Raw genomic sequence first — 26,942 nt, forward strand, 5'->3', positions numbered from 1 at the left:
CAGTGTATCTTTTGGAGACAATGGTGCTCGCCAATATTCCAAAGCTCCTGTGCATTTCCCAGTCTTTTCTGCTGTTTGGTTGGGGTCATTTGACTAACAGTAGCAATGCAACTTGCAAGTAGGTGCATGATGGTGTATGAGATGCTGGAAACCCCATAACCTGAGTCATTTGAATAACTGTGGAGTCTCTTTATTGAGTTAAGCCACTGAGATCTACTTTTTACTGTGGGTTAAGCTCTTATTGCAACATAACTTTGCCCTTCCTGATTATCACGAAATGTTTAACTTAAGGAAGAGAGTCCTTAAGTTAATAGAGTGAATCAATGGAGTTAATGAAAGTTAAGAGATTATTTTTTTAAAACAAATTTAAAAAAATTAAAAAGCAGAAAACTTTATTTGAACAAGAAAAAGTTAAGAATGTTACACTTCAAAAGAATTTTGAACTCAATTTTGTTTTTTTGTTTTTTTTTTTGAGACGGAGTCTCGCTGTTCGCCCAGGCTGGAGTGCAATGGCGCGATCTTGGCTCACTGCAACCTCCACCTCCTGGGTTCACGCCATTCTCCAGCCTCAGCCTCCCGAGTAGCTGGGACTACAGGCGCCCGCCACCACGCCCGGCTAATTTTTTTGTATTTTAGTAGAGGCGGGGTTTCACCATGTTAGCCAGGATGGTCTCTATCTTCTGACCTTGTGATCCACCAGCCTCGGCCTCCCAAAGTGCTGGGATTACAGGCGTGAGCCACCGCGCCCGGCCGAACTCAATTATTTTTAATTGACAAATCACTGTGTATTTACAGGATACTACGTGACTTTTTGATACATGTGATTAAACCAGGCTAATTAACATATCCATCATTTCACTTTTTTGTGGTATGAATACTTAAAATTTTCAAAATATTAGCAGTTTTCAAATATGCAATACAGTTGGCCCTCTATATCTGTGGGTTCCACATCCTCTGATTCATTTAACTGTGGGTTGAAAATATTTAGAAAAAATGAAAAATAACAATATAACAATCAAAAATAATTCCGATTCAAAACCAATACAGTATAACAACTATTTTCATAGCATTTGCATTGCACTGGGTATTATAAGTAATCTAGAGATGATTTAAAGTACATGGGAGGATAGACTTAGGTTGTATGCAAAAACTAAGCCATTTTTAGTAAGGTACTTGAGCATTCTCAGATTTTGGTATACAGAGAGGGTCCTGGAACCAATCCCTCATGGATGCCAAGGGACAACTGTACATTATTAACCGTAGTCACCATGCTGTACAATCCATCTCCAGTACTTATTCCTCCTGCCTAACCGAAACTTTGTACTTTTTCTCTGAGACATGGTCTAGTTCTGGCTGGAGTGCAGTGGTGCAGTCACAGCTCACTGCAGCCTTGACTTCCCAGGCTCAATCCATCCTCCCACCTCAGTCTCTAGAGTAGCTGGGACTACTGGCATGCGTCACCATGGCTGGCTAATTTTTTGTAAAGATAGGGTTTCACCATGCTGTCCAGCTGGTTTTGAACTCCTGGGTTCAACCAATCCATCTGCCTCAGCCTCCCAAAGTGGTGGGATTACAGGCATGAGCCACCACACCCTGCCCTTCTTTGTACCTTTTGACCAACATCTTCTCATTCCTCCTTGTCCCCCTCCCTGCTACCCCCACTCCCCTACCTGCCATGATTTTGACTTTTTTAGATTCCACATGTCAGTGAGGTCATGCAGTATTTTTCTTTCTGTGCCTGGCTTATTTCACTTAACATAATGTCCCCCAGGTTCATCCATGTTGTAAATAATGTGAAAGATTTCCTTCTTTTACAAGGCCGAATAGTATTCCATTATGTATATAGACCACAGTTTCTTTATCTACTCATCTGCTGATGGACACTTAGGTTGATTCCATCTCTTGGCCATTGTGAGGACTGCTGCGATGAACATGGGGGTACGGATATCTCTTTGATACACTGATTTCATTTTGTTTGCAGATGTACCCAGGAGTGGAATTGCTGGATCATGTGGTAATTCTATTTTTAATTTTTAAGTAGATGATGAATTTTTTAAAAACATTTATTTGGGCTGGGCTCAGTGGCTCACACCTGTAATCCCAGCACTTTGAGAGGCTGAGGTGGGCAGATCACTAGGTCAGGAGTTCGAGACCAGCCTGGCCAACATAGTGAAACCCCGTCTCTACTAAAAGTACAAAAATCAGCCCAGTGTTGTGGCACCTGCCTGTAGTCCCAGCTACTCGGGAGGCTGAGGTGGGAGAATTGCTTGAACCCAGGAGACGTAGGTTGCAGTGAGCTGAGACCACACCATTGTACTCCAGCCTGTGTGACAGAGTGAGACTATACCTTAAAAAAAATTAATTGTTTGTTTTCTTCCACATGAATATATATGTATTCCCAGGAACTAGAACACCGTTTTTGTTGTGGATGCTGTTCTGTTCTATCTAAACTCCTCCCTTTGGGACTGAAGTATTTATTCTCTCATTGCTGGGAATGTTGCTGGCTGACTGCCCTTAGCTGTCAGTCATCGCCTGGAATTGCCTTAGGTGATGAAAGCTGCCTCATAGGATTTTACTCCACTTCCCAGGAAGAACCCACCTATAATGACTGGTCAGTGTAGGGGTATAAATGTCCTAAACCCTTTCCCTCATTTCAGCCAACTCTGAAGGGCTCTTACAGCTTCAGAACTCCCTGGGGGTTAGGCTGAAGACTTTTTGACTGAATGATAGTCCAATTTCTAAAACCCTGCTTTAATTCATGAGCCATCTTACATAATTCTTTTGGTTACAAATGTAATTTAAATGCAGTGATCTTTGTGACTTCTTCCTTAACTATAGGCAATGTCTCTTTTCTCCTTCTTGGAAGATGAAGTTATTGGCTTTGTTACCTTTCCTTTCCCCTCCCCTTTATGCTTCCACTTACCAAAATGAGATACATGCACCCTTTTTTCAATATTGTCAAAGCTGACAATTTTGACATTCTGCTGTAACAATAAGCGTTCTTGGGCTTTGCTCGTAGCTTAATTCTAAAAATTGAAAAAAATTGTTTATCATTTTCTGAATATCACTCATGTATCAGACGTTCTTTGCAAGGAACTGCTGTAGTAGGATTCCTTTTCATTGAGGTCCTGGGTTAAATTCAGTTTCCTGGATTCCTTACCTTCCCATTTCCTGATTAACAATTTCACTTTACTAAGTAATATCCTTAGTCAATTTCTAATAAAACTATGTGTGGTAGGTAAAATTTATGTCCTTTCATATCCAACAATATTTTTATTCTTTCTCTGTGCCTGATTGTGATTTTGAAAAGGTCTACATTTATTAATAAAAAATATTTTTCTATTAGAACTTCAAGGCCTTTCTCATTATCTTAATAATAGAAGCTTCTGGGAGTCTGATGTTCTGTCTGTTGTCAGTTAGTTTCATTTTGGTTTCCCTCACTAGAATATTTTATGTTATTTCTTTAACCCTTGAGGTTCTGAAATTTTGAAAATGATTTATTTAGGAATGAGTCTTTATTAATTTTGATAAATATCTGACAATACCTTTCTATATAAAGAATTACGTCCTTTATATTTGGAAAATTTTCCCTTTTTATTTGTTTTGATCATTCTCTCCCTTCATCTTCCCTATTAGTCTCTGTAGCTCTGTTACCTGAGGTTGGACTTCCTCAATCTGTTCTCTGTTTTATCTTTTCTACCATATATTACATTTGCCTTTTTAAATTTCAGAGAGATTTTATTGATTTAATTTTCCAACCTTTCTATTAAATTTTCCAATTGTTTATAGCATTCTATTATTACTTTTACAGATTAAGAATTCTAATTAGAACGACTTAAACTTGTTTGCTGTCACATGAACTTTCTCTATTAAATCTGTGATAATTTTCATGTTATTTTATTCTCAATTCTCATCTTCTCTTTCATGTTGTAAGAGTTTCCCAAACATTTGCTCTACCCGCCTCCACCTTGTCCTTTACATGCTGTATACCATCTCATTTCATCTCAAGACACATTTATTCAAGCCACGTCTAACCTCCCCCAAATTATGCCTGGTTCCTGTGCAACACTCTCTCACTTTACCTCATTCTCTTTTCCTTTATAAATTATTCAGAGTTTGTAATTATATGGTTGTGGAATTATGTAATACATCTATATTTCTTCCCACTAGAGTGTAAGTCCTATCAAGACAATGAATGTATCTCTTTTCACATTATTTTAATGATACTCATATAACAAAGTGTGGTACTTATTGCTATAATGGAACTCAATGACTATTTTTGCATTTTTGATGAATTAATGAATATATAAACAAGTCTGGGGGCTTAGTACAGCCCATAATAAAGCAAAAAGTACTTTGCTTTTCTTTGCTATTATTAGTTCTTGCATACACATTCTTTAGAGTTGCATTTTTGAGAGGTTCCTATAGTCTTAGGCAGGATTTGGATACTCAGGGTTTCCTAACTGTGACAAAAACGACAAGAGCCTAAAAACTAATATAACTTTGAATAGAATGCTTCTCTGCCTATGTTTATGGGACTTTCCTGGAATGCATTTTTAAAAAACTTTGTATTACAGAAAACTTCAACTATGTACAGTAGTAGAGAGAAGAGTACCACGTTTTGACAGCCCAGCTTTAACAATGATCAATATTCATGGGCAATTTTGTAAACCCACCCAATTAATCATACATGCACAGTGGGTTATTCAGAACATACTTTCAGATATCATACTTCATTCATAATTATTTTATGAAAATCTAAAGTATAATGACTTTTTAGAAACATAACAGCAATGCCTTTACCACACTAAAATTAGATATTTCCTTAACACAGTGTCAATTTTTCTGGTTACCTCATGTAAATTTGGTTCATATATTTCTTCAGCCTTTTAAAAATGTATAGCTTCTCTTCTCTTCTCTTCTCTTCTCTTCTTTTCTCCTCTCTCTGTCTTTCTCCCTCTCTCTCTCTCTCTGTCTTTGAATTATTGCTGAAGAAATGGAGTTATCTAGTAGAAGTTCCCGTATTCTGGATCTTGTTGGCTGCATCCCTGTGGTATCATTCGCTGTGGGATTTGTTAGTTGGACTCCAGAAAATAACAATAACACCAACTGTTAACACCTGTTGACTACTTAACTATGTGCCAGTACAGACTGTAAGTAAAAAAAAAAAAAAAAGTTTAACTTTTCAAATCCCTAGTTTGTTTGTGGTAAGTACAAGCCTGAAATATCTCATGTGATTTTTAAAATTTTGTAAATTTTATTTGTTTGTTTATTTATTTATTTTTAGAGGTGGGCTCTTGCTCTGTTGCCTAGGCTGGAGTGAGCGCAGTGGCACAATCCTAGCCCACTGAAGCCTTGAATTGCTGGACTTGCTCCTCTCACCTCAGCTTCCAGAGTAGCTGGGATTATAGGCACGCCACCATGTGCTAATTCATTTTTATGTTGTAGAGATGGGGTCTTGCTTTGTTGCCCAGTCAGCTGTTGAACTCCTGGCTTCAAGCAATCCTCTCCCATTGGCCTCTAAAGTGTTAAGATCACAGGTATAAGCCTCTGTGACCCACTAATTTTGTAAATTTTAAATTGTGTGATATTAAATATTAATGAAGTCACACTTTATATATACAATCTGAAATAATTCAAATAACTCAAATAATTTTTAAGTATCGCATGATTTAAAATCATGCAGGTTGATCTGTAACCCTATTTATAGTAATGTGAATAATGACCCTACTTTTTTAGCTGATAAAAAATTTACTCTTATTTTTTAGAATTAGTTTTGATTCTGCTATTTTAACATTACATGAATACTTTTTGAATACGTCCTTTAATAAAATGCAACTATCATTAAATTTGCTTTCCACAGTACTTCTTGAGGAAAGAGCCTGAGTTGGTCAGCATTTGTAGATTTCTGTATGACTCTGGTCATTTTGCCATTCAGTGTAACCCTTATACTACACACACACACACACACACACACAAACACACACACAAATGAACACAACTTGAAAATGCTGGGTTCTTGCCTCATAAATCATTGAAATGTATATGAAATTTATTTGAAATCCTATTGCTAAAAATTTCTTAGCACATTTGTGCTTTTTAATGTGACTTTTTCACACTAAAAGTTTTATTTTATATATTTGGGATCATAATTGGTTAGCTTTTCTTCTCCTTTTAAAAAACAGACATTATTTTAAGGCAGTTGTAGGTTCACAGAAAAACTAAGCAAAAGGTACAGAGATACCCCAGAGGTCCCCAACCCACCGGCCATGGACCAGTACCAATTGGTGGCCTTTAGAAATCAGGCCTCGCAGTGGGCAAGCCAGCATTACCAACTGAGCCCCGCCTTCCATCAGATCAGTGGTGGCATTAGATTCTCATAGGAGTGCAAACCCTATTGTTAACTGTGCATGCAAGAGATCTAGGTTGCATGTTCCTTATGAGAACCTAGCTAATGCTTGTTGATCTGAGGTGGAACAGTTTCACAGTTTCGTCCCCAAATCATACCCACATTCCCCAACTAACTGGAAAAATTGTCTTCCATAAAACTGGTCCCTGGTGCCAAAAGGGTTGGGAACTGCTGCCAGATACACTCTGCTCCCACACATGCATAGCCTCCCCCATTAGCAACATTTCCCACCAAAGTGGTACATTTGCTATAATTTATGAACTTACATTGGCACATCATTATCACCCAAAGTCCATAGTTTACAGTAAGTCTCACTCTTGGTGTTGTACGTTCTGTGGATTTGGGCAAATGCATAATGACATTTTTCACCATTGTGATATTAAATAAAGTAGTTTTACTGCCCTAAAAATCCTCTGTGCTCTGTGATGGACATTTTCATGATCATCACTGGTTCCGATTCCCTGTGCTTACTGATTCCTAGTCTGCATTTTAAATCATTTTCTCCTTGAACTTTCTTCACCTCCTCCCCAAAGTAAGCATGCATAAACATCTGTTGCATATGAAATACCTTGAGGGAATATATCTCCTCTTAGAAAGTTGAAAAGCAAAGTCAAATATTACAATTTCTCGTCCTAAGAGTTCCCTTAGCAATCCGATCTCAGCCTCTCATTCTGGAGAAAAAAAATTCTCTAATTATCATATGAAAAAAATTCACCCATAGCTCTACATTTGTATCTCCTAAATTATTAAGGGGCTGAGAAAAACAAAAGTACTTATCATATAATATGATCCATTCTTTTAAATAAATTAATTATAAATATAACCACAATGTTTTCTTATGTATTTATGTACTATGTGTAAGGAGTTGACTATATACCAAGATTTATTCAAATTCCATCAATAACTCTGCAAGGAAAGTATTATTACTCTTCCATTGTGGATGAGAAAAATAAGGCCAGAAATGTTACATACTTTACCCATTTATAAAGTTTAAAATACTAGCTTCAAAGTACTGAATCCTGGTATTTGGATTCAGGGTTCTTTGCACCAAACTATACTGTATCAATTATTGTGTTAATGTTTTGTCTTTTTTCTCCAATTAAAATTTAAACTCACTGATGCAGGTAGTTTGGATAGAAATATCCTCACAGATTTCACAGTTGTTTAGAGCCATGAGGTCACTGCTGACCCATTTCCTCTGGGATAGTTTCTGCCAGGAAATGGCGAATCCAGTGGAGGACACAACACCCACAGCTGCTGCTACATTGTCTCAACTGTGTTGTTCCTCCTAGGGTTTCTCTCATAAGCTCATGCTTTCCTTAGCTATGAGGGGTTAGGGGAAAGGGCTGGGGATTTCTGAAGATATTTGCATTGTTTTTTATCAGCATGCTTTCTAGAAACATCCTGCAGCCATATCCACTATACTGTCTCCTTCATGCCAGGGTGGCACAGGGGAAGCTACGTGGTTATCTAGCAAAGCTTCATTCAGGAGGTGAGGCAGACTGCACCTCTATTCTAGGGCTCCTAGATATGTCTGCAGCTTCTACTCCCATCCCATTTCCCCATTGTCACTAACCCTGTGTGAGGAATAAGTATTTGTTCCTTTTCAGACACCCACATTATTGTCTTATTCTAATGTTTTTCTGACTTCCATTTCTTTTCCTGACTAAAGAATTTTTATCTCAAGGCGAGGAGGGGAGAGGAAGGCTTCTACTGTCATCATTCTGCAAAATTTAAAGTTTTGAGAATAAATGTTTACTTTTGATATTTTTGAGATTCAAAGTTCCTTTATCGTAACCTACTTCTCTGTCATACTTTTAAAAGCCATATTGACATTAGTACAAACTTATTTTTTGGTTTTAAAATTTTTGCTATAACAATTCTGAGCAAAGGGCAGAGGGTATCTATTAACTTCATTGTTGCCTGAATTGAGGGGTGGGTGGCAGTGCCAAGGGTGGGAACACAATGAAGAAAGAAATATTAACATCAGCTAAGAAATCAACATATTATCAGGCTATTCTGTACTTGGTTGCTTCTGTGTTACTGGACACGACATATGATCTGGGAAATGAGATTAAATTGGCTTGAAACATAAGAGTCTACCAATTCTTAGCCATAGTTTCAGTCAACCCTGGATGAAAGATGGAAAAATTTGACATAGATCTCATAAAGGGAATTTATTGCTTCCATGGAGATTTTAGATGGAGGTTAATGAAGAATTAGGTAGCTGGGTGGCTTACCCCAGGCATATCTTAGTAGGTAACATTTGAGAAAAGAAAAAAAATCAGGAGGTCAGGGAAAAAATTCAAAGGAATTTTTGAGCTCTGAGGGGATATAGCAGCTTAAGTCCCAGAGAAAAGGTGAGAGGAGAAACATTTGCAGGAGAAAAGGGATATGATAAATCTGGCCAGAAAATAGTGCTAGGTCATGTAGCAAGTCCATTCTTCTCTCCTGTAGATGGCGATGCACCTGAAACTGGACAGACATGAGATCAGTGGGTCTGAGGGGGCTCCTGTGTCATCATCATGTCACTTTCCAATTCCCCTACAACTTTCAACCACATTCATGTCCACAGCCTCCTCCCACTTTCCTTCCTGCAACTTCAGCTCTAATAAATCTCCATCTTACCTTCCCTTCCAGGATGGGATTCACAAGGGCCCTTGGTGTCTGGAAGCACCAACTGAACGCAGGCCTCGGATGATCAAGACGGTCCCCACCACAATGCCCACGAGGCCCACAGACAACCCCAGGGCGCAGACCACAGTCTCTGTGAGCTCTGACATGGGCGCTGGAATCTCAGGCTCTGCGGAAGTGAAGTTGTTGAGGTGAGAAAGCAGAGTGTGCTCATGCGTGTGTGTCTGGGATGGGATGGGGTGGAGGGTTGGCTCTGCAAAGACTCAAGGCCCCAGGCTTAGGGAGGAGAGTGAAGTCTATCATTAGAAACCCATGAAGTGGAGGGCCTGCTCCCACCCTGTGGAGTATACTTTCATTTTTAATACATCTCCGCTTTTGTTGCTTTATTCTTTCAAGAAAAAGATAAAAGAGACTAATGAAGTGTGGAAAATGAGTTTTGGGTTATAAGAGTAAAAGGCAGGCATTTCTGAACTTGACAGACAAGAAAGCATCAAAAAACGGTGAAACTCATACTTACCCCAGTGTTTCAGAAGAGGCTCGTCCAGGCCCCAGTGCTCCACCTTGCAGTCATAAATCTCATCAGCAGAAGGGAGGAAGGTGAGGTAACTGATCTTGAAGAAGGAATGATCACTCTTGGAGAGGAAGCTGGTCTCAGAAACCCCTTCTGTGACTGAGCGCCCACTGCTCAACCATGTGATGTTCACCACAGGAGGAAAGATGTTGTCCACAAGACAGATGAGGGTGTTGGGGTGACCCAGTGTCACGGGAGACTTGGAAAACACTGTGACCTCAGGAACCTCTGTGGTGAGGAAACAGCACTGATGTGAAGTGTGAATAGCTCTGCCCTGAGCTTCTGCATTACATCCTGGAAGAGCCCTCTTACCAGCATTTCCTCTCCTGCTGGTCAAAGAGGTCTTATTTACCTTCGCTTGGGAGCAACAACACATTGCCTCTGCTTTATTCTTGCGTCCTTCTCTCTGTGGGTATGTTTAATAAAGTAGGAGGTTGATAAGACCTCTCCTAGAAGGATTTAATGAATGGATAATGGAAAGACCTTTGTATTCCATGGGAATATGTGATTTTAGAGATGGGAGATGATAAAACTTCAGCAATTGCCATAAGAAGATCTGGGGACCTCTTGGAAAGAAAATAATGAAACTTGGTATGAAGGGATAGATTGAGTAAAAAGAGGCAGAATGGTGGACACATACCATTGGTAGCAGCGGTAGAGTTGGAGCGTTTAATCATGATGTTCAAGTTGTGTTTTGACACAGCCAAGTTTCTCAGTGCACCCTGCGGGTCAAAACCTCCAAATTTGCTGAACAGAGGCAACCGCCAGACAGTCTCCTTCCTCTCCAGGTCCACGTAGAACTGCTCGTCTCCATCAAATTCATGGGTGTACTGGCCAGAGAGACCGTAAGTCTGGTACAAGTTTACACCGTAAGAGGCAACGTGGTCAGCTGATGAGTGAAGATGACAAGCAGGAAGGCGGAGAACAGGGGAAGAAAGAACCTTAATACACAAAATGATAGAAGAAACTGACATTCAAATATTAAGGGCTTCCTCTTTGGCACAGTCTGTGGATATTTCCAGCCCCTGCTTCCTCCCCTCTTCGTGTTGGTAGTTGTCCAGTTAAAAGTGCGCTTTCTTTCCCACTCTAGTGTGCGCTACACAAGGGCAGAATATCGCATGTCCAATTTTTACTATTTCCTGAGTGCCTGGCACATCATGGACTTGTTATTAAATAATATAAATGAACAAAAGAAGGAATGAATTAGTTATCATAGTATTTAGCTTTCTTAGTCATAGATTAGGTTTACTTCTCTCTGCTTCCTAAGATTTATCTTTCACTTAATTCTTTCATGAGTTAATAACAAATTGAGTATACTTCCTTTCCTCTCAGGACTGGCTCAGAACAGGACACTCTACACAGAGATCTTTCTTTTTTTTAAAAAAGGAAGTGCATGCAGGATCTTATTAATTTAAAACAATTTCTGCTAACAATTGTAGGTTATAAGAAAGAGTGTAATAAGAGTGGTAATAACATTACTGTTAAAATATATAACAGTAACATATAATATATAATAAATAAGCAAAGCTTCCTTCTAAGGTCTCTGTTTTGTTAATAGCAATGGTCCTTAGAGGAGAGCAACTGATTTCTTCTGAAATGAAAAGTGGAAGCTCTACTAGGTTTTGGATTTCTGTCATTCCCCCCACCTTTTCCCACCTTTTTTTTCCTTTGAAGGAGGTTACTAAATGTCTACAGCATTCTGACTCAACATTTATATTCACTTGAGGACTCAGGTAAATTAAACCCTTTTTCCTCTAATGCGCAGTGTGCTTGTCTGAGGATGCCAGAGCAGAATGGCAGCCATGCAGTACGACTCCAGCCAAATGAGCTGAACTGGACATGCTTGTCAAGACACGTGTAAGCCTTTTACCATCGTATCTTTCCTTCCTTCCCCACTTTCTGAGCATCCACAAATGTCAGACATAGCAGGGGACGTGTAAAACACCAATCAGGCATGATCTACTATTAAGGAATAAACTGAACAGTGGAAGAGTCAGGTAGGTAAGAGAGCAGATTACAATGTACTGTAGTAAGTTCTGTGAGGAGGATATCGACAGTCTTACAGTCCAACATCCTTCACAAGTATCTGCCAAGCAAACCAAACTACATTATCCTTTCATGTTCCCTGGTCTTTGCAGTGGTCTGTTGTTTTTCTCCCTGAAATGAAATTATCTTTTAGGACTTCCTGGAGAAATCAAAAAATCCATCCTTGAGGTTTCTGCTTAAGTTAACAACTTTGTAGCTAAGGCCTCTCATCAACATGTTTTTGACCACGTTATGACCTCCAACTCCTCCATCTCAACATCTGGCCGTCCAAGTTTGTCTGTTCCTCTTCCAGCTCACTTTCTTCCCTATCCAGTATAACTGCCCCGGATGGTCTTAACAGAGCCTCCAACAAAACCTTCTTATCCTTGCAATAAACTTTGACTTTTTGTTCAAACATAAATATATATGGAATATATGCAATCCTTTTCATCTGGTCACCCTGCTGGCCCAGTTGGAACCAAGTCACTTGTATAGTTTCAGCCTCTGCTGAGTCCACTGCCTGCTCAGCAATGGCCTTCTGCTTTCTTTCACCCCATACAGTTTCCATCACTAGTCTGAGCACCCTTTGCAGGGGAGGCAGCATGACTTTCCATCTTTGAATCCTTAAAACTTAGCTCACTGTGTGCTCAAACATGTGTATTGAATGACAGTTGCTGTATTGGAGGACCACATAGATTTTGGGGAAGATGGACAGGCACACAGGTAGCAGAACCATAGGAAGGCCAGGATCAACCAATGACCAGGGCTGCATTCTGACTTGTGATCCCCAAGCACTCTTGCTTGTATGGGCCCCTTATTCCATAAAAATATGGAAAATTATGTTTTATGACTGATTTGGTATAAAGGCAATATAATCTAGGCTGAATTAAAAGTTAAAACATTTTCTTAGGCTCCAAAACTTCATTTTTTTTCTAATTTTAAAAGGAGTTGAAACATTCTCATGTGGCTTTACAGTATGGAGGCTCCCCTGCACTGTCCACATTGTGCCTAATGGATGAGCCGAGCCTGACCAGCGCATTCTGGTGTGAGATTGAAGAAAGGAAATTTGGAACAAAGAAGTCAAGTGCTCTGGAGAAGCCGGTGAAACTTCCACTGCCAAACAAAATCAGAATGGGAGCAGCCACAGTTAATAAAGTTGTGAAAGTTTAGAGTATCTTCCATTTCACTTCCCCTTTAACTATCTGACTTTTCAACTTTTGTTTTACAAAGCCGCTGTCCATCTCTATAAAGGAGCAGGGAGCCAGAGATGGATCCTGAAAAGGAAGAGGGAGAAGGGAATGCATGAAGAGAGGTGGAAAGAGATGGACGACAAAGACAGAGAAGACTAATAATTATAAGGGACCAAATAATTGGTGTCTTATAAAAAGGAACTGTGCTTCCTTCCTTCCTTTTTCTTTCTTTTTTCCATCCTTCCTTCCCTTTCCCGTCCCTCCCTCCCTCCCTCCCTCCCTTCCTTCCTTCCTTCCTTCCTTCTTTCCTTTCTTCCTTCCTTCCTCTCTTTCTTTCCTCTTTCTTTTTGTGACAGGGTCTCTCTCTGTTGCCCCGGCTGGAGTGTAGTGGTGCCATCATGGCTCACTGCAGCTTCTACCTCCTGGACTCAAGTGGTCCTCCCACTGCAGCCTTCTGAGTAGTTGGCACCACAGGCATGCACCACCATGCCTGGTTAATTTTTATTTTCCTTTTTTGTAGAGATGAGGTCTTGCTATATTGCCCAGGCTAGTCTCAAACTCCTGGGCTCAAATGATCCTCCTGCCTCGGCCTCTCAAAGTGGTGGGATTACAGGCATGAGCCACCATGTCTGGATCACTTTTCTTTTTATAGGACTTCATTAGATGAGGTGAAGAACAGGTAATTTGGGTTGATAATTTGATAATAAAATGATTTAATTTACCAAGTTTTTCTGCTATAAATTCTCAATTTTAAAATAAAAGGATTCCTTATTTTGCTAAAGAAAAGAAATGTGAAGTTACACCTGTGATAGAAATATGGAAAAAATTGACATTCATGTTTTCACTATTTATAAAGCTTAGCTACATGCCCATTTTATTTGATTATTTGTGAGGTAACACATATGAGGCAGCTGAGAGTAAGTGAGGACCATGTGATAAAATGATTGTTGAAGGCATTCAGCCTGCTGGACTCCTTTACCCATTCCCCACCTGTGCCAGTTCCCATGTGGAAATGTAAGTCTGAGAGAAAGAAAAGGGCATTTTTCTTAATATCTATACAGTATATAATTGATGGAACTATTTACCCCAAGGTCAACTACAGGAGACATACGAAAAGCTTCAAAAGTTGTTCAGAGAAATTTGAGAGTGACACTTCACACATTTTTAATAATAAAAAATTCTCCACCAATGGAAATCTCACTCATTTTTGAGGAAATCATGATGGAATGACATAGAGACCTCCAGGCTGTAGTCACTGAATAGAATATAAACAGAATAGCGTCCTTAGTGAACGTCAACAGCATAGATAACAAAAAGAGTAGGTTGGGGCTCTGGTTTCCTGAAGGAGGAACAGCCATAATTTTTAAATCTCTTAATACTGAAAGGGCCCTTAGGAAATCTCTAGTTTCTCTGCAAATTGTTTTCTCTCTTTTCCTTCGATTTCCTGTCTTCCAGCTCCAGAGAACATCCCTCACTCATGCACTCACCCACTATGTCTTCACCTCCACAGGGGCTCATCACGGTGGTCAGAGCGAGGGCCCCCAGCAACAGAGCTTTGTTTAGGATCATCCTCTTCCCAAGGCAGCCTCAGCAGTTGCCGTTCTGAGCTCTAGAGCAATTGTGAGGACCTCGAGACAAGGAAATCTGAAGATACCCAAACCAAACCCTGCCAGGTCAAGTTTTGGCCAATCAGAAAAATCTCCTCTGATGACACCTCAATTACTAGTTGAAGAGTTTGTATTAAGAGCCCTGGGAGGAGACAGGGCAATCCCCTGGTTGTGATGCAGCCTCTATTCAGAGTGGACTTGAGGAAATGTTCTATGAATAGAGGGAGAACACTAAATTGGAATCTTCTCTTGTGTGTGCATGTCTGCCAGTGGCAAGAGGGGTGGGCATTTATTTCTTTTCTTTATTCTTATTTTTATTTTTTTTGAGACGTAGTCTCACTCTGTCACCCAGGCTGAGGTGCAATGGCATGGTCTAGGCTCACTGCAACCTCTGTCTCCCAGGTTCAAGCGATTCTCCTGCCTCACACTCCCAAGTAGCTGGGATTACAGGCACCTGCCACCATGCCCAGCTAATTTTTGTATTTTTAGTAGAGATGAAGTTTCACTATGTTGGCCAGGCTGGTCTCGAACTCCTGACCTCGTGATCTGCCTGTCTCAGCCTCCCAAAGTGTTAGAATTACAGGCAGGAGCCACCATGCCTTGGCCAGGGGTGGGCATTTCTTTTTTTTTTTTTTTTGGAGACGGAGTCTCGCTCTGTCGCCCAGGCGGGGTGGGCATTTCTGAGCAGCCTCATGGATAGATGAGGTCATCAATTAAATGGCATCTTTCACGATTTTCTGGGTTACAACCTCCAGGAATTTTTCCCTGAGTCGATTTCCCTCCCTGGCAGTTCCCATCCCCTCCCCTTTCTCTGGCTTCTGTATGTGGGTTAGCTGTTTTTCTTTTTGCTTCCATAATGCATATGGAATTCTCCAAATGTTAAGTTGACCCACCTACCTAGCGATCTCTGCTGGTGGTAGCTGAGAAATACCTTTGCTTTTTCTACTTGTATAAATCCAGTTTGGCAGGTTCTTCTCAAGCTCTCAAAAGATCCAGGTGGTTTTCGCCAGGGCAATAAAAAGAGGTTATAATGTCAGATGGTGTTGTCTATAGTAACTGTATGATATTTTATACAGTTTTTCTTTGCGTTGAGTAATGTTTACATTCTGTGTTTTGGTGCTTCTTGAATATATTTAAAGGAAATTTAGGGACACTGATTATATTTAAAATTTGGCAGGCTCAATTACTCTAAGAATTGTTTAAAAAAATTAAGAATGTCAAGTCAAAACTTGAGGGTAGAATAAGGAGAATTGCACCGACTTAGAAAAATGGTTTTCTTTTCTTAAACTACCAGATCTTTTAAAATTTGTTATCCTACCATATTAAAATTCCAGATATTTGCAAGGGACTAGGGATTGAGCTAAAGTTAGTCGTTAGAGGGAAACTTGTTATTTTTTTTCAGATGCATCTATTTTCTGTACGTAATAGAAAACATGAGTTAATGGAACTTCTATTTAGCATCACTCTGTCCTTGCTAAATGGCCTTTTGAGATTCTCAGCAGTATGCTTTACCTCCCACTGGCAGAAACTATGAAAAAAAAAAAAAAGGTGAAACAAAAAAAGTGTCCTGACACCTGAGAGCTGCCGGGATGCGATTAACAAGGCCTCGGGGTTGCTAGGAGCTAGCCTGGCACTCCCAGGTGGTTTTGGTTCTCCTGTTGAAGATAAAGGATTTCATAGGACATCAGAAGCAGGCAGGTACTTTGTGAGCACAGTGAATTGAGACAGAACACCAGAATGCTCAGTCATCACATCTGAACCCAGACAAAACATGAATATTGTCCAAACCACAAAAATGACCAGGTACATCTCTCTCGGGAGTGATTGCTGCTTCTTTACCAATCACATCTGTGGCCTCAGGATGGTCTTCCGTCCCTCTAGGTAGGATTTATGAAGCTACCCAATCATAGCATTGCCACCCCAACCCTCCACTTTCTGTCAGAATTCAATTAAAAGCAAAAATCCCTCTTTCTTAAATCCTCCCCAAAATCACCTAAAACAAGCACAAACCTTACAATTGACTAATGGTCAATTTCATGTGTCAGCTAGACTCTGATCCCCAGTTATCAGATCAAACACTAATAATCTAGATGTTGCTGTGAAGATATTTTGTAGATGTCACTGAAGTTCATAATCAGTTGACTTTAAGAATTTATCCTAGAAAAACTGGGTGAGCTTAATCTAAGCTGTTGAAAATCCTTAAGAGCAGAGCTGAGGTTTCTCTGAGGAAACAGAAATTCCACTCTGGACAGCGTGTCAGCCTGAGCTGAGAGTTCCAGCCTGCCCTTCCTGACAACTACCTCCCAGTGGATCTCTGACTTGCTTAGCCCACCACTGCGGATGCAAAAATTAATTCCTTGCATCATTCTCTTAATATATGTATTCTCCTGGTTCTACTTCTTTGGTTCCAACAATCTCTTACTGAGGGGCTGCACGATTCTCATGTTGAGTTTTATCCATCATTGCAATGAACAATAAAGCTGACTCATTTATTGAAAGGTATGCTACTGCTGGTCTTTGGCTGGAGGCATTGAGGTACCTCATTAGGCAGTTGTGAGGAATATACATATACTGTACCTGGAGTAAAAAGTTCCTAGGACTCTTTACATATATATACTTGTCATATTTTAATATCATCCTCATTTTCCAAGGAGGACATTAAAGCCCAGAGAGTTGAAGGACTTTTTCCAGGGTCACACAGCTGGTAAGTAGTAAAGATGAGATGCCATGGGGCAAGCCATGGATCCTTGTGAGGAATGATAGGCGAGTGTCTCCTTCTGTGTGAATTCAGAATCCAGTGCCTTGACATGGTTAGGAGAGGTATTTGACCCTATAGGTGGCTTTATTCTTTCTACTCCTGCCATTGTGAATGAAGAGGGTTTTTGAGGTCCCATTTGAGATGTTCTCCCTTTACCACTCAATATCCTTCTTGCTGTGTAGCAAATAACACATTTTTATCTTTTTTCCTGTATCCAGACTTACCTGCTATGTATCTCATGGAAATTCCTTAGGATTTTGGCAAATGAACAAAATGTTTTGCAATGGTACTCCAGAATTTCACCTATTAACATTACAGTTTAAATATCTTAGCTCCAGTTAAGAAGTTAGGGTGTTAAACGTGGGATTAGAATTGTATCTTGGATAGGAAGTTGAGGGTGCTGTTTCAGATCTCACATCCTGTGAGGTAAAGGGAAAGTCCAAGCAAGGCAAAGTCATTGAAGAGATAATAGGTGCCCTTTCTATCTTTAACCTAGTTTTGTCTCTCTCCTCTTCCTGCTTCATCCAGCCATAACACAGTGAACCTTGTTCCAGCTGCTTCTGTCTTCAGGTCATAATTTTAATGTAAGGTAAAATAGTAAGTAAATGAAACTCAGAAGAACAGTATACCATTTTAACAAAAACTAATTTGTTATCTTTGTGTAGTAGAAAGAGAAAAGGCCCTCTTTATAGATTAATAGTGGGAATAAAATCTGGAGTTCAAAATAGTACTTTGTCCAATAATTTTCTTAGAAAGCACTTATTGACATACCATTGATTCCATAACCAAATAGCAATAGGATGTGCCATTATAGTTGACATCATTAAGAGCCCTCTAAGAAATTAGGCAGAATTTATGTTAGTTCTAATAAACAGTTATAACATTCTCTAAGACTCTGTATATTTTCAAATTGTTTTAGTCTGACTTTATGCACTGGTGAAGTTTTACTCTGAAGGCCAAGACTTCTATCTTGCAGTAGTTAAAGGTGCTTCACAACAATAACAGAATCTAGTGTAGCGAAGTCAAAAGAATATAGATTTTGTAATAAGATAAATATGTATTCCATGCTGCTTTTGATTTTATCAGCTGCAGCACCTTGGGCAAGTCACTCAAAATACCTGAGCCTTAAGGTTATTTTCTATAAAACAGAAGGAAAATTATTAGATGACAGTTAATATGGTAAAATGAAATGATAGATAAGTACAATTATAAAGTTAAATACAATCCAGTGTCTGACATAAGCAACTATTCCCGAGTGGTAGCTGCTACATAAAGACAAATATAAATAATGATAATGATAATAACATCATGCTTTGGGCTGGGAAAGCCTATCAATTTTTCCTCATTCATTTAACCTCCTCCCTGTAGCTCTCCAGGCATGTGGGAGCCTGTGAGCCACAGAAGCACTCAGACATTGCTGAAAAACAAAATTTTTTTGAAGACTGTTATATCTGTCAGATTTTTCTATGTAACGAAGTACTCCAAAATTTAATGACTTCAAATAATGGTTTAGTATCTCCTCATGATTCTGTAAGACAGCACATTGTGCTCAGCCCACCTGAGTGGTCTTTATGTACTGGGCAGGTTCAGCTTTTCTCAGGTGGGCTCCCTCACATCTCTGTAGCATCAATAAGTTTGGCAGGGATAGGGTGCCTGTCTCCATCCATGTGGGCTCATTATCCTGCAGGCCGGCTGAGGCTTATCACAGGTGCTGCAAAGCTCTCCTGTGCAAGATAGAAACAGCAGGTGTCTTGAGCTGAAACTTAAAAACTCACAACATCACTTCCATTACATTCTATTATTCAAAGCAAGTCATAGTACTAGCTCACATCAAGAGGTGGGTTAATACATTGCATTTCTTGACAAAATGGGCTACAAATAATTTGTAGCTATTTTTGCAACTTATCGTAAATATCCTCTGGCTTTTGGCAATATGTAAATGAATTTGGTGTGCGAGCGTTGGACAGCCCTCATATTTAAAATACATTACACCCACTCACCTACCAGTCAAGATCTTATTTTTATTAATCTGCTTTAAAAACACAGTGAAACTTTCTGAAAGGAGACTTGAACTAAGAACTGTTGAATTCCAATATGAATAAGGTGCTACAGTTTATTCTTATAAAAAACTTTATGGAGTTTTACAGATGAAAATACAGAAATGTGGAGAATTGTAAGTGATCTCTTATGACTGCCAAGCTCATATTCTGATACAAAGTCCTGTATGCTGATATCCAGTCACATGGTCTCCTACAATCATAAAATTAATGAAGCAGAGGAAACTTATAAAAATAATTATTTCTTATTTAATATCATTTCCACCAATTATGTCAGCAACAACTCCTACGTGTATGAACTAGTTGCTTTAAATAACTCACTCGAATAAACTGCACAATACAAAATAATATGAGGAGGCTGGGCACGGTGGCTCACGCCTGTAATCCCAGCACTTTGGGAGGCCAAGGCGGGTGGATCATGAGGTCAGGAGATTGAGACCATCCTGGCTAACACGGTGAAACCCCATCTTTACTAAAAATACAAAAACAAAATTAGCCAGTCATGGTGGTGGGTGCCTGTAGTCCCAGCTACTCAGGAGACTGAGGCAGGAGAATGGCGTGAACACGGGAGATGGAGCTTGCAGTGAACCGAAATCGCGCCACTGCACTCCAGCTTGGGTGACAGAGCGAGACTTCATCTCAAAAATAATAATAATAATAATAAGAGGAAAGATTGCTTTGTAATGATCTTCTACTGAAAAACATGCAAAATTACCTCCATGTCCAGATCTACCTTCTCCATAGCTCAAGAGTACTTTACAGCTAAACCGAATAGGTTATTCCATGAAGACTTTGCAGAGACTATGGTATGTAATGAATAAATACTTGTTGACTTGGACTGAAATTCTTAATCATCTGAATCAGTTTACAGAGCTGACTGCCTGAAGACCGATACTCCTCACGTCCAGTAGTGACTGATTCTCTTCCCAGGAACTCCCCAGTCCTAATGTATGTATTGTAAACATTCTTTGTATAGATCTTTTTATTTACTTATTTAATTTTAGAGATGGGTTCTCACTGTGTTGCTTAGGCTGGCCTCAAACTCCCAGGCCCCACCTCAGTCTTCCAAGTAGCTGGGACTACAGGGGCACACCATGCCACCAGGATATACGGATACCTTTCCTTAGCATTAATCATTAAACAAATGACAAATAATTTTTGATAAAAACTTTAAAAGAAAGTGCTGCCCAAAGAAATTTATAGATTCAATGTTATTCCTATTAAAAACTACCATTGAGATTCTTCACAGAACTAGAGAGAGCCTGAATAGCCAAGGCAATCTTAACCAAAAAGAACAAAGCTGGAGGCATCACACCACCTGACTTCAATCTATACTACGGGGCTACAGTAACCAGAACAGCATGGTACTGGTACAAGAACAGACACATAGACCAATGGAGCAGAATAGAGAACCCAGAAATAAGACCTCATACCTACAACTATCTGATCTTCAACAAGCCTGACAAAAACAAGCAATGGGGAAAGGATTTCCTACTCAATAAATGGTGCCAGGAGAACTGGCTAGCCGTATGCAGAAGATTGAAACCGCAACCCTTCCTTATACCATATGCAAAAATTAACTTAAGATGGATTAAAGACTTAAATGTAAAACCTAAAACTATAAAAACCCTGGAAGACAACTTAGGCAATGCTACTCAGGACATAGGCGTGGGCAACGATTTCATGATGAAGATGCCAAAAGTAATTGCAACAAAAGCAAAAATTGACAAATGGGATCTAATTAAACTAAAGAGCTTCTGCACAGCAAAATAAACTGTCAGCAGAGTGAACAGACAACATACAGAATGGGAGAAAGGCTTTGTAAACTTTGCATCCAACAAAGGTCTAATATCCAGCATCTATAAGAAACTTAAACAAATGTACAAGAAAAAAATGAACAACTCCATAAAAAAGTGGGCAAAGGGCATGAATGGACACTTCTCAAAAGAAGACATACATGTAGCCAACAATCATATGAAAAACAGCTCAACATCACTGATCATTAGAGAAATGCAAATCAAGACCACAATGAGATACCATCTCACACCATTCTAAATGACTTATTAAAAAGTCAAAAACTAACAGATGCCGGGAGGTTGTGGAGAAAAAGGAACGTTTATACACTTGGCAGGAGTGTAAACTAGTTCAACCATTGAGGAAGACAGTGTGGCAATACCTCAAAGACCCAAAGGCAGACATACCATTTGACACAGCAATCCAATTACCGGCTATATACCCAAAGGAATGTAAATCATTCTATTATAAAGACACATGTACACGTATGTTCATTGCAGCACTATTCACAATAGCAAAGACATAGAATCAACCTAAATAACCATCAATGATAGACTGGATAAAGGAAATTTGTTACATATACACCATGGAATACTATGCAGCTATAAAAAAGAATGAGATCCACCAGATGCAGTGGCTCACGTCTGTAATCCCAGCAATTTGGGAGGCCAAGGAGGGTGGATCACGAGGTCAGGAGATTGAGACCATCCTGGCTAACACGGTGAAATCCTATCTCTACTAAAAATACAAACAAATTAGCCCGGCGTGGTGGCTGCTCGGGAGGCTGAGGCAGGAGAATGGCGTGAACCCGGGAGGCGGAGCTTGCAGTGAGCAGAGATCCTGCCAACGCACTCCAGCCTGGGCGACAGAACGAGACTCCGTCTTTTTTTTTTTTTTTTTTTTTTTTTTTTTTTTTTTTTTGAGACGGAGTCTCGCTCTGTCACCCAGGCTGGAGTGCAGTGGCCGGATCTCAGCTCACTGCAAGCTCCGCCTCCCGGGTTTACGCCATTCTCTTGCCTCAGCCTCCCAAGTAGGTAGCTGGGACTACAGGTGCCTGCCACCTCGCCCGGCTAGTTTTTTGCACTTTTTAGTAGAGACGGGGTTTCACCGTGTTAGCCAGGATGGTCTCGATCTCCTGACCTCGTGATCCGCCCGTCTCAGCCTCCCAAAGTGCTGGGATTACAGGCTTGAGCCACCGCGCCCGGCCTGAGACTGGGTCTTAAGAAAAAAAAAAAAAAAACAGAATGAGATCATGTTCTTTGCAGGGACATGGATGGAGCTATAGACCATTATCCTTAGCAGACTAATGTAGGAACAGAAAACCAAATACCACATGTTCTCACTTAGGAGTGGGAGCGAAATTGTGGCAACGCATACATGGACACATAGAGGGGAACCACACACACTAGGACATATTGAAGAGTGGAGGGTGGGAGGAGGGAGAGGATCAGGAAAAATTGCTCTTTGTTACTAAGTTTAATACCTGGGTGATGAAATAATCTATAAAACAAACCCCTATGACACATGTTTACCTATGTAACAGACCTGAACATGTACCCTTGAACTTAAAAGTTTAAAAAATGCTCTAAAATGAGGTTTTTCAATCTGAGAACTATTAATATTTTGAGCCAGATGATGATTATTTTTTTGTGGGAGGCTGTCATGTGTGTTACAGGACTTTTAACAGCACCCCTGGCCTCTACCCAACACATGCCAGTAGCACCCTCCCCAGTAGTGACAACAAAAACTATCTCCAGATGTTGTCAAATGTCACTGGAGAGAAAAATTGCCCCCATTTAAGAATAATTGCTTTATAAGGTAATAGACTCTCTAAAATAAAAATAGTAGCAATGTATTGTGTGTTTATGGAATATGAGAAAGAAAGTATACGACAACAATTGCACAATGAATAAGAGAGAAATCTGGAGTATACTAATCTAAGGTAGATTTGACGATAGATTATACATATATGTAAAATTCTAGGACAACAACCAATCCAAAAGAAAGCAAAAAATTTATTTTAAAAATAAATATTTCATAGAATTAATAGAAATATCTAGCAAAAATAATTCAACCATATTAATAAGCACATTAAATATAGTTGGTCCAGACAGACCAATTAAATGATAGAGAAGAACAGACTGAATAAAAATGGAATATTGAACTGTAACCTATCAGCAACCCATTTTAAATGTAAAGACATACCTTCATTAAAAGTAAAAAGAAGGGAAATATATACCATGCAAAAGAAATCAAAAGAAAGTCAAAATGATTATGGCAATACTAGACAAAGTAGAAATTAGAGCGAGAAATGTTAATAGGGATAAAAACAGACATCACTCAATGATAAAGGGTTATTTCTCCAAAGAGACATAACAATCTTAAGTGCATGAGCACCTGACAACAGAGCTTCAAAATACAGGAGACAAAGTTGACATAAAAGAAAGGAGAAGGACGGGCGCGGTGGCTCACGCTTGTAATCCCAGCACTTTGGGAGGCCGAGACGGGCGGATCATGAGGTCAGGAGATCAAGACCTTCCTGGCTAACATGGTGAAACCCTATCTCCACTAAAACTACAAAAAATTAGCAGGGCGCGGTGGTGGGCACCTGTAGTCCCAGCTACTCGGGAGGCTGAGGCAGGAGAATGGCGTGAACCCGGGAAGCGGAGCTTGCAGTGAGCAGAGATTGCACCACTGTACTCCAGCCTGGGAGACAGAGCCAGACTCTATCTCAAAAAAAAAAAAAAAAAAAAAAAAGAAAGAAAGAGAAATAGAAAAATCCAAAATTATCACTGGAGATTTTATACAAATTTCTTAGTATTTCATAGAAAAATTAAGCAGAAAGTCAGTAAGGATACAGAATAACTGAACAATGCTATCAAGTAACTTGACTAAGTTACATTTACAGAGCACTCCACCCAACAACAGGAAAATATATAATTCGAAACTGTATTGGTTCTACCTACTATATTTCTCTCTATGAACATCATGTTCTTCTCCACTTATTCATCTTCTCTTGTGGTCTCAAAGTTTTGTAACATTTTCTCTGATGATTCTTTATATTCCTTGTTAAATACTTTTTATATTATTTTGCTCTTGTTAACAGATACTTTTTTCCTTCCTCCATCACTAAATACTTTTTCTTACAATCTTTATGGCTTAGTCTGCCAGAGACAGATGATGCTGCTTCCCACAGGGTTCTGATTTGCTGAAGAGGAAAATGTTTAATGTCTTATTTTGGTTTCACTTAAACCCAGCTTCTGCAAGGGCCGATTGTCACCAAAATCTGACTAGAAGGGAGTGAAATTGTGGAGATTGGGGGTTGGGGTGAGGAATTGTAAATAACAAATGATGGGTGTCCTTTCAGCGCTCTCTGTCTGGAGAATTAACTAACCAGAGAAGTGAAGGGTTCAACAGTCAGATTAAAGAACAGGTAGGCTGGGCGTAGTGGCTAACGCCTGTAATCCCAGCACTTTGGGAAGCCAAGGTGGGTAGATCACCAGAGGTCAGGAGTTCAAGACCAGCCTGACCAACATGGTGAAACCCCATCTCTACTAAACATACAAAATGAGCTGGGTATGGTGGCACATGCCTGTAATCCCAGCTACTTGGGAGGCTGAGGCAGGAGATTGCTTGAACCTGGGAGATGGAGGTTGCAGTGAGCCGAGATGGTGCCACTGCACTCCAGCCTGGGCAACAAGAGCGAAATTCTGTCTCAAAAAAAAAAAAAAAAAAAAGAACAGGCATTACCCTGTGCTTTGTGCTTTGAGTCACTACCAAGTGACTTAAACAAGGACAGCTCATGCCCACAGGTCTATAGGGAAAGAGTAACTGCTGTAAATAGCAGCATCTTAATGTGTTTGCACTTGTGAAAAAGTAGAGGATGCTTCATTTCTTGAGTCCACGCAGTCTCCAGTGAGTTTCAGGATGTGCCAGTTGACTCTATGGTCTAGGCACTGTTTACTAAATTGACAATGAACCTCCAAATCAACTATGAGTTTGGCTTACTGGTATGAACCTGATGTTTGCAGTTTAAAGTCAGCCAAAAATCCTGGGATGTGTACATTGTGGGAAAAAATCAGAATTAAAGTGAAGGAATGGACTCGATTGTTTCTCCAGATGTGTGAGAATAGGTTAATTTCCTGGAGGTAGTTAAAATAAAACCAAAAGGACAAATTGCCTATTCCTCTCACATTCCTTCCCTCCTCCTTATTCCCTCCCAATATAAAGAAAGCCAGGCCTCTTTTTGCTTTTGACTCTGAAACTTTCTCTTCAGATATACTGGATGTTTATTAGCCAGGCTGGTGAGAAAATGTCGACAAATTGCCGTGTTACCTCCCAGTCATGATGATGATAATAATAATTGATAGTAATGATGATAATAGTACCTGATATGTATTGAGTACTTACCACATGCCAGCTGTTCTTCTAATTGCTTTACCATACTAGTATTAACTGACTTAATTTTTAGAATGATACCATTAAGTAGGTGTATTATTATATCTCCTTCCCCCATTTTACCAATTAGTAAATTGCAGCATGGAAGAGTCGGATACTTGACTAAAGCTACACCACTAGTAAGAAATGGAGCCAGAATTCAAACCCAGGCAGTCTAACTTCAGAGTGACAGGATAGAAAGAGGACAATTGTGCTATACTGTAGCCCAGAATCGAATTTATGCCACAATTCCTATCACAGGCAAGGAACCATTTGTCAAGTTACAACTTAATTCTTCTAAAGAAGTAATTGCACATGGATCTGGCCACTTATACATCCAACTGTCTTCATTTAGAGGTGTTTCTCCAGGGCAAGCCCTGAGGTGGAAATTGGCATTAATGTAGCTGATTAAGCCCTCCCCTGTAGATGCCTTATGGACAGAAATGGGCCCTTCCTCTTCCCTTTGTTTCTCATACTTGACTGTGGCTCTGTACCCCCAGGAGATTGGTTCCAGGACCCCAGCTGATACCAAAATCTGTGGATGCTCAGTCTCTTCTATGAAATGCTGTAATAACCCATGGCTGTGGATTTAAATCCATGGTAGGTTGAATCCACAGATGTAGAACCTTGGATAGGGAAAGTCGACTGTATTAGATTTATGCACAGATAAACACTCTTGGTCAAGTCCAGCATAATTCATCTACAGGTGACTTAAAGAGAGAATGCACTTTGAAGTCTTCATGGTCAGCTGAAGAATCCAAAATTTTACTGTCAAACTCACTTAGAAATCTCACAGGTTCAAACATGTTATGGCTAATACAATTTTGCAGCTTTGTCAAAAACCAAATGTTCCTGAGCTTAGACGAGGCTACATGGCACTGAAGAGTCAGGGCTTGCTCCCAACCCCAGAAGAGGGGGACCAGAAATTTTCAATCTGGGAGAGTCCCCCACAAAAGTTGCTCTTAAACTACAGACTGGAGTTTTTTTCTGAATTTTTCCTTCTTCGGGGAAAAGAGTGTGAACCTGCGTAGTGTTCTTCTATCTCTGCTCACCTGAGTACCACAGGGTTCATGGGTTTCAAGTTGAAGATATCAGATTTAGGGAGGATTCACATCTTTCTTCTTCTGTTTATTTGTGAGGTACAGTGAGGTCGTCATTTTACTTCCATGAGGACAGTGGATAAAAAAGAACCCTTTGGAGGGAAGGGAGAGGTAGAGATGAGTAAAGTTATGTAAAAGGATTGAAAAGTAGACCTGAGAGCTCAACTGAGAACAGAAATTTTGTGGCAATGATCCCAGGGGACCATGAAGACCTGCAGGAGAGGAAAAAAGACACTACAGGGACAGTATATGTGAAATTCTACACAATGCTCCACATTAAAATGTTCCATACAAATTTCCCTGAGCAGAGATTTTTCAAGGCCACTCACCTCAGACCTGCAGGCCCTATTAAGACTGTTG

The 26,942-nt window shown here is 39.8% G+C and overlaps 1 protein-coding gene and 1 long non-coding RNA gene across 3 annotated transcripts; one reads left to right on the forward strand and one right to left on the reverse strand.

Annotated features, from left to right (window-relative positions):
- Positions 1-8,571: 8,571 nt before the first annotated feature.
- LOC102132662 (HLA class II histocompatibility antigen, DQ alpha 2 chain) lies at positions 8,572-14,451 on the reverse strand. Of its 2 annotated transcripts, none has more exons than XM_065544192.2 (5): positions 14,317-14,451; positions 10,255-10,503; positions 9,561-9,842; positions 9,038-9,212; positions 8,572-8,878 (listed from the first exon to the last, which is right to left on the reverse strand). In XM_065544192.2, exons 1-4 carry the CDS (start codon positions 14,396-14,398, stop codon positions 9,058-9,060), a joined length of 768 nt encoding a protein of 255 aa, XP_065400264.1. In that variant the 5' UTR covers positions 14,399-14,451; the 3' UTR covers positions 8,572-8,878; positions 9,038-9,057. The 2 variants fall into 2 exon arrangements, with proteins under 2 accessions (XP_065400264.1, XP_065400265.1); XM_065544193.2 differs by having other exon boundaries at positions 8,572-8,884.
- On the forward strand, positions 9,112-13,079 carry LOC135970652 (uncharacterized). Its single transcript, XR_010586451.1, has 3 exons — positions 9,112-9,234; positions 11,380-11,471; positions 12,615-13,079. It is a non-coding gene; the product is annotated as an uncharacterized lncRNA (long non-coding RNA).
- Positions 14,452-26,942: the final 12,491 nt, after the last annotated feature.

Source organism: Macaca fascicularis, chromosome 4 (assembly GCF_037993035.2).
Source record: "Macaca fascicularis isolate 582-1 chromosome 4, T2T-MFA8v1.1".
NCBI lineage: Eukaryota > Metazoa > Chordata > Mammalia > Primates > Cercopithecidae > Macaca > Macaca fascicularis.